Source organism: Schistocerca cancellata, chromosome 8 (assembly GCF_023864275.1).
Source record: "Schistocerca cancellata isolate TAMUIC-IGC-003103 chromosome 8, iqSchCanc2.1, whole genome shotgun sequence".
NCBI classification, from domain to species: domain Eukaryota; kingdom Metazoa; phylum Arthropoda; class Insecta; order Orthoptera; family Acrididae; genus Schistocerca; species Schistocerca cancellata.
In genome coordinates this window covers 345,235,199-345,248,713 of record NC_064633.1, presented here as the reverse complement: position 1 = coordinate 345,248,713, position 13,515 = coordinate 345,235,199, and the positions used below count along the sequence as shown (strand labels likewise).

General features: G+C 42.5%; 1 protein-coding gene across 1 annotated transcript in view; it reads left to right on the top strand.

The window, feature by feature from the left end:
* Nucleotides 1–13,515, top strand: part of LOC126095564 (nose resistant to fluoxetine protein 6-like) — a 586,153-nt gene that overhangs the window by 423,490 nt on the left and 149,148 nt on the right. The window contains exon 7 of the mRNA XM_049910342.1: nucleotides 10,712–10,881. Coding sequence (XP_049766299.1) covers nucleotides 10,712–10,881 — 170 coding nt within the window. The remainder of the gene's footprint in view (nucleotides 1–10,711; nucleotides 10,882–13,515) is intronic.

Genomic DNA, 13,515 nt, shown 5'->3' with positions numbered 1-13,515 from the left:
CACTTTGCCTGCTACCTCAGAAGGGAACTGAGCTGTATCAAAGATTGTGTACCAAAGAAACTCAAACTTCAACCGATTAAAAGGTAAGTAGCCTCATACTGAAGAGTGATCCAAGAAAGTTGCAAAGAAAAATTTTATTAACAAGTTGCCGCATCGATAGTCTAGAGGTAGCTACTTACAATAGAAATCGAAACGTTCTGGTTCCCGGGTTCGATACCCGCCACCGATTAAATTTGGATTAGTAATCAGCAATGGCGGCCGAAGCCTTCTGGCATAAGAAGTCACCCTCATTGTGCCAACGGCCTTGTCAAAGATGGCGAAGAGAGGTTCGGGGCACTCTCTTGTCCTTGGGGTGGGAATCTGCCCCTAAAAGCGGAAGAATCAGCAATGATCAAAGGCATGAGAATGCAGAAGGCAATGGAAACCACTGCATCAAAGACACGTAACGTGTATCCGCAGGACACGTGGCCTGTAATTAAAAAAGTGTCATCACCTCTCCATTGGCAAAAGATTCAGCGATAGCCCCCATCCGGATCTCCGGGAGAGGACTGCCAATGGGTAGGTGACTATGAGAAAAAGGTTGAATAACCATCTAAAGGATAACGTTCTACGAGTCGAGACGTGGAATCTCAGAAGCTTGTACGTGATAGGGAAGCTAGAAAATCTGAAAGGGGAAATGCAAAGGCTCAATCTATATATAGTAGGGGTCAGTGAAGTGAAATGGAAGGAAGACAAAGATTTCTGGTCATATGAGATTAGGGTAATTGAGCCATGGTAAAAATTGCTGTTTCGAAGAGCGCGTAGTGTGAAGCAGTCGCCCTCCGTTTCTGGCGGTGGCGCCGCTGTGGCAATCGCAGCTTTGGTGTCTCCCTCTGGTGGGAAAGGGGAAAGGTTGCCTGTTCATGTGCATTTAAGGGGCGCTATGAGCTCGCCAGTCTGTTAGTCTGGGTCAGTCTCTCGTCCCCAGCTTGCTAGTCTGTCTCGCGTCCGCATTTGTTAGGCAGTTAGTGTCTGTCTGTCGTTCAGAGTGCTAGTATGTCTGTCGTTCGGATCAATCTTTGAAGCTGGCAAAATGAGAGTCTTTCCAATCCGCCAGTAAGAGAACTCAGCGAGTGGTCGCCCGAGCGGGGCTTAGTTCCTGCATCTGAGTCTGCCCGTTAGGCCGCCAGTCTGGTCGAGTTTGCTCAGGCAAGGTCATTGGCAGTTGGATCGATCGGTTGGTCGGTCGCGCACTGAGACACAAGATGACTTATCCGTCTTGAGCGTCGGCGCATGTGAGGTCGCCATGTGAGTCCAGTGGGCCGCGGCGTATAGAAAGGAGTAGTGACTTCGCGGTCGACACGAGAGCAACAGGAGTCAACCCATGACATCAGTCTGGCCGGTGCGAGCTGCGACGCCGTGAGACGGGAGATGGGCGCGCCTTCCTGCGTCCTTTGAAGCTGCTGGCAGCGGACGGTTGGGGATGCTGCGCCAGGTCTTCTCGAATTGCAGTTTATTAGAAGTTAAGTGATTGGTTATATGTTGTTTGATTTACTCTTGTTAAATTCTACTTGTTTTCTTGGTGAGGCCACCAGCCGTATAACTTTGGGGTCTTCCCAACATTCTTCTCCGTTTGCCCACCCGCGGGAAGGTGGTTGTTTATAAATTGGGTGGTCCGTTTTTCCCTTATGGAGTAGGGGCGGGTTACCAATCTGCGGTTCGGGTTGTTCGGTAATCTACCATACGTTAGTAGCTGCCTCTGTCATGTTTGTCGGATTTGATGTGTTAACGAATTTATTGCTTGGAGTGTAACGGCCTAATACCTGAAATATGTTTTGATTTTTGGAAACTTTGATATTATTGCCTATGATCTTGAGAGGCGGTATCTGTGTACTGTAGAGCATCTTAACTATTGTTTTTCCAACCTTGTAGAATTTTATATAAGATTGCATTTCATGGGCTTTTATTTAAATGATCATTTTAGTATATAAAGTTGCCACCCTTTCACCGTAAGACTTTTCTTAGAAGTTAAAATCAAGTTGCACTTCGGTGGCAAGGTTAATATTTTAATTGTTAGTGTTTTGTACCATTTCCATCCCTCCTACCGGGGGTGCACAGTTTGTGTGCTTATGTAATTTGTTAAAACTCTTAGTTTAAAGTAATCTGGCGTGTTGCAGATTTGCACCAGTGTAGTCTTTCAGAGGCTGTTGTGAGCGGTCGTAACTACGGCTGTGTCAAAAGGGAGCGGCAAGGTTCTCTGCCCAAAAGCTCATACAGTCAAAACTTGTTTCTTTCGGCCTCTGAATAAATTGTAACTTTTATTTTTAGAGGGTGCTTTCTGATTATAATTTTAAATCTGTTTCTTTTAAAAAATGCTTTTAGCCACTATTAAAGTGAATAAACTTCCCATTTCTTAAAAGGAATTTTGTTATGATTTCATCAGTTACTCCCTGGCAACTACTTCCATGCTTACATAGTGTGATTAAATACATTAATGTTCTTGATGAATCGCTAGTAAATAAAATAAATTCTTAAGAATATTTTTTGAAAATAAATCACGGTTCAGTAATATCAACAGCAGCAGGAAATTGTATAACGGGAGTAGGATTCGTTAAGAATAGGAAGGTGGGCCAGAGAGTGTGTTACTGTGAACAGCTGAGTGGTAGGGTTGTTCTTATCAGAATCGACAGAAAGCCAACACCGACAACGATAGTTCAGGTATACATGCCGACGTTGCAGGCTGAAGATGAAGAGACCGAGTAAGTGTATGAGTGCACAGAAAGGATAATGAAACATGTAAAGAGAGATGAAAATCTAATAGTCATGGGGCTCTGGAATTCAGTTGTAGGGGTAGGAGTAGAAGATAAGGTTGGAGTAGAATATGGGCTTGGAACAATGAATGAGAGAGGAGGTAGACTTTTGTAATAAATTTCAGCTTTTAATATCGAATACTCTGTTCTGCTGTTACGGGAAGATTTCATTTAGATTACATCGTGGCCCGACAGAGATTTCAAAATCAAATACTGGGTTGTAAGGCATACCCAGGATCAGATATAGACGCAGATCAGAATTCCGTAGTGATGAGGAGCAGCCTGAAGTTTAAGAGATTACTCAGAAAGAATCAATACACAAATAAGTGGGACACAGAAGTACTAAGGAATGACGAGATATGCTTGAAGTTCTCCAAGGCTATAGATACAGCAATGAAGAATATCTCAGTAAGCAGAAGAATGGACATGTCTGAAACGGGCAATCACAGACGTTGGGAAGTAAAACGTAGGTACAAAGAAGGTATCTGCAAAGAAACTTTTGTATCCGCCTTTTGGAGGCGGCGCGTGGGTAGGAGCAGGAAAAGGTGAAAATCTCCCGGTACTGCAGTGTGAGTTAAAATCACCTTTACTTTAGCAACAAGAGTAATACATAACGTTGCCCTGAGGTGCGAAGCTGAAGCGAAGTGTCCTGGCCGCCTGCTGTTGATCAAATGGGCTGAAACTGCAGAGCACCGACTAGAAGGCGCTGTCGTCGGTGTCTGTCGTAGTGCCAACCTAATAACTTTAATACGCCGTGGCATCGTTGCTATCGATACCACAGAAACCATGGGTAACAAAAGATACATCAGCTGATCGAGGAAAGAAGGAAGAACAAAAATGTTAAGTATTCTCATACGGAAGAGTGATCGGAGAAACTTTAAGAGATTAACTTCATTAACAAGACGAAACTCATTTATAACGTCGTTGTATGAATGCCCATACAACTGCATACAACAGAAGTATCTCTATTGTGCCGTTGTCTGTGATGTGTCTACACGACGAACCCCAGAGTGGTGGTAGGCTGCGGCGTGAAGACCTGGGAAGTTACTGGGCCGGTGCTGTCGGCATGTCACGGCTGATGTGCTGCTGCTAAAGACGAGGACGAACTGGGCGGCTGCTACCGGCGTCGAGCTACGAACTGGTAGCGCTGGAACTGAACCGCTGATGTGGCCGGATGGGACTGCTCGTACTGCTGACTTCAGGCGTAGGGCGTACCGCGGTGGGCACCTGGGACGAGTCAGATAAACTTGACGTGGCAGTCTACGAGCTTCGTGATGCCACTTCCTGCTATTTCACGTCGAGGATCCATTTCTTCACATGAAATATAAAATAAATTATGCGATATATCGGCAACGTGCGACGTAAAGTACACCATTAGGAAGGAAGAACGCTCCCTGTGTCACAAGACACCATACTATATCTGCCATGTTCAGCGGTAGCCCATATTCGATTGGTTTTATGTTATATGTTGCACCCTTGGAATATATACTGTTTCTCAGCACCAGCACATTGAACGTCTCGAGAACGAATTGTTTTTGGTATGGTTCAAATGGTTCAAATGGCTCTGAGCACTAAGGGACTTAACATTTACGGTCATCAGTCCCCTAGAACTTATAACTACTTAAACCTAACTAACCTAAGGACAGCACACAACACCCAGCCATCACGAGGCAGAGAAAATCCCTGACTCCGCCGGGAATCGAACCCGGGAACCCGGGCGTGGGAAGCGAGAACGCTACCGCACGACCACGATATGCGGGCGTTTTTGGTATGACTTGTTGTAATAAAATGACGGGAAACGACATATTGGTGGTTAAAGTATTTTAGTTCAAAAAATGGTTCAAATGGTTCTGAGCACTATGGGACTTTACTGCTATGGTCATCAGTCCCCTAGAACTTAGAACTACTTAAACCTAACTAACCTAAGGACATCACACAACACCCAGTCATCACAAAGTATTTTAGTGTTTAGTTATTTTCGCATTATAACTCGCGTATTATGACAGATCGCCGTTTTAGGGCAAAGACCCAAATGTAAATGAGTCATTACGAGTTATTATATCAATTAAAGTCAGTTAACAACATTTGGGCGATTAGAGCCCTTAGAACACTGTAACATGAACAACAGGTCGCTAGAAGCAATGTTTTAGAATAATGTGGTTGGTTGAGGCGTTACGTTATGGAAACGAGGTTGGATTGGTAAAGGATTCTCGTCTTCGTGCGTAGAATATTGTTTTTTACCTTCGGATTTTTTAAAGAGTTGTGGGACATTCCTATGAATTTAATAGAAATAATATGTATAATATTCGATGTTATGCAAATATGAGTGAGCTTTTCGTCAAGAGTGAGTTTGTTCGATTTGTTGAACTTTTGTGAGCTGATATCCTTACTGAGCGGACATGTATCTTTCATTTTTGTCTTATTAAACATGGCTATGCATAGGCAGTTAAAAAGGGTGGAGTACAACGGTAGGGCAGCTCCTCATAAGCCTCACATTTCTTTAGTCGGTGCTAAGCGTCGACTCTGCTGGTGGAAAGAGCGACACTGGACATTGACTAACTGGAAACGAGTGGTTTGGAATGATGAATCACGCTGTACCCTGTGGAAATCCGATGGCAGGATTTAGGTTTGTCAGATGGCTGGAGAACGTTACCTGCCATCATGTGAGGTGCCAACTGTGCATTATGGAGGAGGCTGTTTTACGGTATTGGGTTGTTTTTCGTGGGTAGAGTGCCGTTCTCTTACTCCGATTAAGAAAACGCTAAATGCGGAAGGACATGAACACATTTTACAAATGGTTCAAATGGCTCTAAGCACTATGGGACTTAACATCTGATGTCATCAGTCCCCTAGACTTAGAACTACGTAAACCCAACTAACCTAAGGACATCACACATATCCATGCCCGAGGCAGGATTCGAACCTACGACAGTAGCAGCCGCGTGGTTCCGGACTGAAGCGCCTAGAACCGCTCGGTCACAGCGGCCGGCCAACACATTTTACAGCATTGTATACTGCGACAGTTGATGAACTGTTCGGAGACGATGAGTGTTCATATCAGCGTGGCAATGCAGTGTGTCATAAGGCAGCATCTAAGGGGTAATTATTTGTTCACAATAACATTCCTGAGATGGACCGTCCTGCCTAGAGTCCCGATCTGAACCAAATTGGATACCTTTTGGGTGAGTTCGAACGTCGACTTCGCTCCAGACCGCAGCGTCCACCATCTCTATCTTCTCTGGTTTCGGCTCTTGAGGCAGAATTTGCCGCCATTCCTCTCCAAACATTTAGACACAATCGCTAAAGTCGACCTCAAAAGAGTTCAGTCCGTCAAAAGGCGAAGGTGGACGCGTCCTGTATTAATATTCACTAATGGGTTCGTCGATACTTTTGATCAGACAGTGTATATTGCTCGTACAGATAGATATTTAAATTTAGAATGACAGTTATGTTGTAAGGCGTACATCGTAGGCTGCTTGCAGCGCAACTGAAAAAGCCACGCAAAAGCCATAGACTTCTGTCACTAGTGCGGTACCAATTTTCAGTTTGGAGCGACGTCATCTGGAAAGTCTCTCAAAAATTGAAAACAGGAAGTACTGTCGCTTCAGGAGAGTTAGAACGGAAATTTTCTTTCACATTTTCGGATTTTTATCTCATTATAAAATTTGCAATGTTTCCGAATAAAATGATGCATATATCACTTATAAACACACTGGGGAAGTATTTTATTTTATTTTTTGAAATATAATCTATGCCGAGTAAAAATGTTAAAATTTTTACAGGCATTACTTCAAGATCTAATAAAATCGGTAATTTTTTATATAGAAGGCTGGAATGTGTTGATCATGTCCAGGAGAGGCTGGGCACCACGTTGAGGAACCTGAAACGAAGTTTGAGAGACAAGAAACTTTCTGATAGTAAAACCATAAGAGGCAGGCTGATAGACAAAATGATTGATGAACTACAGCTGTATTATGGGACGGCCATTAGAAATAATATTGAGGATTTGTTGAAAATGAAGCAGGCAGTATGGGCTACGTTCTTCCTCAGACTGTTAACTGATGAAAAACCAGTACACCACCTTTGCCCTCCTGGACCTGATTGATGGTGCAATTACCGCAATGCCCAGTACTCAAACAGTTCACACAGCCATAAACATTCCATCCCAGCAGTAGTCATGGATATCATAAAACCTATTTACAGAGACCTGGCAAATCCTAAATTACTGAAAAAGTGCCTGCATGGTCAGACTCAAAATCCCAATGAGTCGTTCAATAATCTTATATAGATTCGCTTAAGAGAATTTTTTTTTAAATGAAGACACTAAAGTGAGGGTTCAGTGATGCTATTATTGCTTTTAATGATGTCAACATTGGTAGGGTGAAGGTGCTAAAGCATATGGGAATTAATCCTGGAGCAAATTGCATCAGAGAACTTGAACGGATGGACAAGGTTCGCATTGATAAAGCAGAGTATGCAGCACAGTTGGCCACTAAGGAGTCCAGAAAAAAGAAAAAAAACTTGGAAAAAGATCAAGAGGATGATATACAGTATGGTGCAGGGTGCTTTTGAGTGACTAAAAATAAAAGATTAAGCATATATTAGGTGAGTTACAGCCTTTTGAAACTTTAGAAGCCGTTCCCCGTACAGAAGGTGCATGTCAGTGAGTTCTGCGAAACTGTACCGGTACTGCTCCATCGTATTCTACTGTACGTCACTGATTAGCAGTGACTAATGAATGAGTCTGTCGTTGATTCACAGCACGTTCTGTCATGGGACAGTGTAAGTACGATCCAAGAGAGCTATCTTATGGACAAGTGAAGTAAACAAAACTTGCATCTTGACTTCTAGTAATCAGGCTCGTCCTCCTTGTTTCCTTGCGGGAAATAAAGAATTTACATGTAAATAAACAGCACAGTACGTGGAAACTTGTAGCATGCTAATTGTAAATAATCTGGAAACAATGCTAGACAAAGCGGTAGGCAAGTTTCCTTTCATATCTCCTCGAGCTGGCGTCTCCGACCCCATGTTCCCTACCTCAAGTTGTTCAGTGGAGCACTCTCTACGCCCTGTCACATTTGTACACGCTCTTACGGAAACACCCTGTAATTTTATGAATTAAAGTCCGTCGACCTTCTGTTCTCCGGTTTTTAGCTTTTATTTCCTATGTTTATCGGAAATAAAGTCTAAAAATCGAAACACAGGCAGATTAGATCTTATATTTCATTTCCGACACGTATCGGAAGTAAAACCGAATGATAGACAGTCAGTCGACGTTTATTCATAAAATATACTTGCTTCACTGTTATAAGTGTTAAGAAAGTCCAGGTTATATCCTGGTCTTCTGCCACGAAGAGTAAAGTGTAAAATTTATTTCACAGTTGTTAAATGCTTCTTTCCATTCCCTATATATCTGTTGAATTTATTAGATGATGTGCGCCACTGCCATTTGTAGACTTTCTTCTTGTCATTTGGAATATGTTTCTTGAACTTACAGGGACGTCTTTTATACTACATTCATAAATAAATTAATAAAGTTTGCATGAATATCTTTACTTTTATTTATTTTGCTTTGCCATGATTTATTTCCTCAGATAATTATAAATTACGTTGCAAGTTTAAGGATCTGTTTAGGTAATAATTTTTGTGATACAACAGCACTGTATCTGAGGTCCTCTTAACTTTTACCGTGGATATAAAGTGTAATGTAGCTACCAGCCTCTCCTCGCAGCTTACAGCCTCTCTCATGATTGTGTTCTTTTTCCTCAAGAATGGTTTCGTGATGTTCAGCAGCTCCGAAATGCATGTTTCGTCCATTCTTCGATAATTACGAAAACCATCAGCTCCCAGAGTAGTCATGTAGATGTTAATGTAGATGTAATTGATTTCAACTGGAAATCAGTAGAACATTTTCAGACTGATAATCATTAGGTGTCAAACCAGAACTAATAAGCTGCACATATTTGAAAATGCGATGTTTGTAGTGATCGTCACAACAAGAACAATGTCTTTACTACCAACAATGTTAGATGAAAATTTTTTGCGAGTATTCAGCCTTAGCGGACCGTATTCACACGACAGAAGGATTTCATGCAATTTACTTAGGTGCAAGAAACCTATGGAAGCACGCAGATGTAATAGTAGTTGAAGTTTTCCTTGTAAAGGGCACCGCTAACCACTGTTACCTATTCTAGATCATTGCTCATTTCTAATCTACTATACACAGTACATAACTTGGCATTTATTGCTGGGGGATGCTGGGAGCATAACCACGCGATCGCAGCCTTGCGCGTAGGTTGTCAAGCCCCACCCCCTTGTCGCAGGGCTGCCAGCAAATTGAATCTACATTGCAATCACAATGCCTACCGTAATACTACATTTTATGCCACACTGTGTTTCTTAGCTAAGGTTGGTAAGGGGTAAATTCAATCCACGTCGGCCCGAAGTCATCGGCTTCGACCAATTCCTGAACTCTCAAAAGTGCGTATATAGCATTGCAAGTGTCCTATTTACACTGCAAAGAAGTATGAGTTTGCGGAGAGTAAAATCCATGTGTTAAAATCAAGTCGTATATTATTTATAGCGTATTATGTTTCTTTCTCGCAATATTTCAAAATACACGGAACAGTATGAGTGAAGACAGAGCAAAACATAATTGTTCCATTAAATTTTGCAAAAGAAAATATTTTTAGGAGGGTGCAACAGAAAATGAAAATCACCAATTTTACAGTTCTATATGTGCGGAACGTTACTGTTGTTTTCCCCAAGAACATGCAATTTTGATCACAACTATGGCTACAGTAGGTAATGTATTAACAGTAGCTTTGTGGTACACTGTTCTCTGACATATTTTATTACGAATTATGCATGCCTACTTTGAATCAACAGTTCCGTTCATTAGTAAAGTATTAAAAGGGAAAGTGATTAACTTTACGTATTGAAACTGACATTCATTTAGATAGCAGTGATTTACTTAGTTATAAAATATTCTAATCATAGACCTCTCCAAAGTGGCCGGCCGAAGTGGCCGTGCGGTTAAAGGCGCTGCAGTCTGGAACCACAAGGCCGCTACGGTCGCAGGTTCGAATCCTGCCTCGGGCATGGATGTTTGTGATGTCCTTAGGTTACTTAGGTTTAACTAGTTCTAAGTTCTAGGGGACTAATGACCTCAGCAGTTGAGTCCCATAGTGCTCAGAGCCATTTTGAACCTCTCTAAAGCAAAATAAATAGCAAGAATGATTTGGGTGAGATGTAGTAAAAGAGAAGTGTGCGTGAGAGAAGAAAGAAATGAATATGAGAGAGGGAAGAAAGGGTGAGTTCATGAAGTAATGAGGAAATAATTATGAGAGAGAGAACTAACTTGAGTGAGTTAGATAAAGCAAGACGGAAATCGTGGGACAAAGGACTGTACTCTTATTAGTTAATAAACAAAAGGACAGCAAAGAGATACACTGTGATTAAGGGAGAAAGAGGGAAAGAAGTAACGAATGACAAAGTGAATTAATTATAATGACGTAGAGGGAGAGAGTCAAAGTAACAAAAACAAACTTCATTAGGGAGAATGAAAAAGGGTAACAAGAATGAGAGAAACAGTGTGATAACGGATAAGGGAAAGGTTTAATAATGTATTCATATCTCGTCTTGCTGTAAAGCATTTTGCAATTATTTGCCAGTGAACACAGTCAATGTTACATACTGATTGACGGCATAATCAATTGTTAATGCAATCAGTTAAAGAGATCTCGCAAAGAAGACAAATTCCATAGACCAAATCTTTCATTTTTAGACATTGCCAGTCTGTAGTTCACTCTGTTTCAACTCTTTGTATGTTTTCTCATATCTTGGGGAACAATACCTTTAATGTACCACATTTATTGTGAATCTCGTAAGACGGGTACTAGTAACCTTTCTTGTGCCGACAGTCTTACGGCCGGATAGACTGGACGACGATCTTCAACGGGCACCTGGTGGTGAACACGTACTTCGTCATCAGCGGATTCCTGCTCAGCTACTTGTTTCTCCAGGAGGTGGCCAGCAGGCGAAAGTTCCGTGTCTCCTACATCTGGTGGGCCTGTCTCTACCGATACCTCAGGTACGTCCACTTTTATGACAACTTATTGTTGTTACAGGGCTGAATAAACACCAACACAGGAAGCCCTCTAATCTGTATGTGTGAAGGGTGACAATTATTGAACTATGTGAAACAAAATCGCCATAACGTTCAAAATGCACGGTTGGCCACGGGGCATGATGGGAATTAGTGTGCGCATGCGCATGTTGTTGTCGGCCGTTTGTACTTTAAAATATCACGGTACAGCGTGCCTGAGCGCATAGCGCTTGTGAAGACCTACTATGAGAGCAATAACAGCTTAACTGCGGCTCAAGGGAAGTTTGAGACCGAGTTCAAGCTGGAGGCAACCGGTACAAGTGTGATAACAATCGAGAATTTGATTCGCGAGTTTGAGAGAATGGGTAGTGTTCGTGATAACAGTGGTGGCAACGTCGGTCGTCCAAAGTGGATGAAAACGCCCGAGAACATCGAGAAAAGCCGCTCTGTGTTTAAAACCAATCCCAGGAAACCGATCACGTGAGCTGTACAACAGGGGGGAATCAACCGGGAGTCACTGCGACAAATCGTTGTTGAAGACCTGCATCTCTTCCCACACCAAATTCAAACCAATCAGCCATTAAGCCCCAGGGCTCCCTTCGGAGTATGCTAATGCATTAGCTCCATACTTAACAATCATATACAACCGTTCACTCGACGAAAGATCCGTACCCAAAGACTGGAAAGTTGCACAGCTCACACCAATATTCAAGAAAGGTAGCAGGAGTAATCCACTAAATTATAGGCCCATATCGTTAACGTCGATATGTAGCAGGATTCTGGAACATATAGAGCACATTCAACATAGGTTTAGAAAACATCGTTCCTGTGAAATACAACTGACTGTTTATTCACATTAAGTGTGAGTGTTATTGACAAGGGATTTCAGATCGATGCCGTATTTCTGGATTTCGGGAAGGCTTTTGACACTGTACCACACAAGCGGCTCGTATTGAAATTGCGTGCTTATTGAATATAGTCTCAGTTATGTGACTCGATTTGTGATTTCCTGTCAGAGAGGATACAGTTCGTAGTAATTGACGGAAAGTCATCGTGTAAAACAGAAGTGATTTCTGGCGTTCCCCAAGGTAGTGTTATAGACCCTTTGCTGTTCCTTATCTATATAAACGATTTGGGAGACAATCTGAGCAGTCGTCTTCGGTTGTTTGCAGATGGCGCTGTCGTTTATCGACTAATAAAGTCAGCAGAAGATCAAAACAAACTGCAAAACTATTTAGAAAAGATATTTGAATGGTGTGAAAAGTGCCAGTTGACCCTGAATAACATAAAGTGTGAGGTCATCCACATGAGTGCTAAAAGGAACTTGTTAAACTTCGGTTACACGATAAATCAGTCTAATCTAAAAGCCGTAAATTCAACTAAATACCTAGGTATTACAATTACGAACATCTTAAATTGGTAGGAACACAGAAAATGTTGTGGGGAAGGCTAACCAAAGACTGCGTTTTATTGGCAGGACAGATCTACTAAGGAGACTGCCTACATTACGCTTGTCCGTCCTCTTTTAGAATACTGCTGCGCTGTGTGGGATCCTTACCAGATAGGACTGACGGAGTATATCGAAAAAGTTCAAAGAAAGGCAGCATGTTTTGTATTATTGCGAAATATGGCAGAGAGTGTCACAGAAATGATACAGGATTTGGGCTGGAAATCGTTAAAAGAAAGGCGTTTACGTTGCGGCGGAATCTTCTCACGAAATTCCAATCACCAACTTTCTACTCCGAATGCAAAAGTATTTTGTTGACACCGACCTTCATAGGGAGGAACGATCACCACGATAAAATAAGGGAAATAAGAACTCGTCCGGAAAGATATAGGTGTTCATTCTTTCCGCGCGCTATGCGAGATTGGAATAATAGAGAATTGTGAAGGTGGTTCGATGAACCCTCTGTCAGGCACTTAAATGTGATTTGCAGAGTATCCATGTAGATGTAGATGTAGATGTAGGGCCATGGAAGTCCGGTTGTGTTTCGCCAACACTGTTGTTCACAGAACTAACGTACAGGACTTTGATGTGAAGATGGTTTAGTTTAGCGACGAAGTCCACTTACATTTGGATGGGTTCATCATAAGCAAAGCTGGCGTATTTGGGGGACTGAGAATCCGGATTTCGCGATCGAAAAGTCTCTTCACCCTCAACGGGTGACCGTGTGGTGTGCCATGTCCAGTCACGGAATAATCGGTGCGATGTTCCTTGATGGCAATGTGACTACCGAACGTTACGTGAAGGTTTTGTTAGATGATTTCATCCCCATTATCCAAAGAGAACCTGATTTCGGCAAGCTGTGTCTTATGCAAGACGGAGCTCGACCCCTCCGAAACAGGAGAGTGTTTGATGTCGTGAAAGAGCACTTTGGGAACCGTATTCTGGCTCTCTGGCACCGAGAGGCCGCTGGCATGGGCCTCCATATTCTCCTGGTCTGAACACATGCGACTCCTTTCCGTGGGGCTATGTTGAAGACAACGTGTGCAGCAACAACCCCAAAACCATTGCTGAGCTGAAAACAGCCATTCAGGAGGTCATCGACAGCACTGATGTTCCGACACTTCAGCACGTCGCGCAGAATTTCGTTATTCGCCTGCGACACATCATCGCCA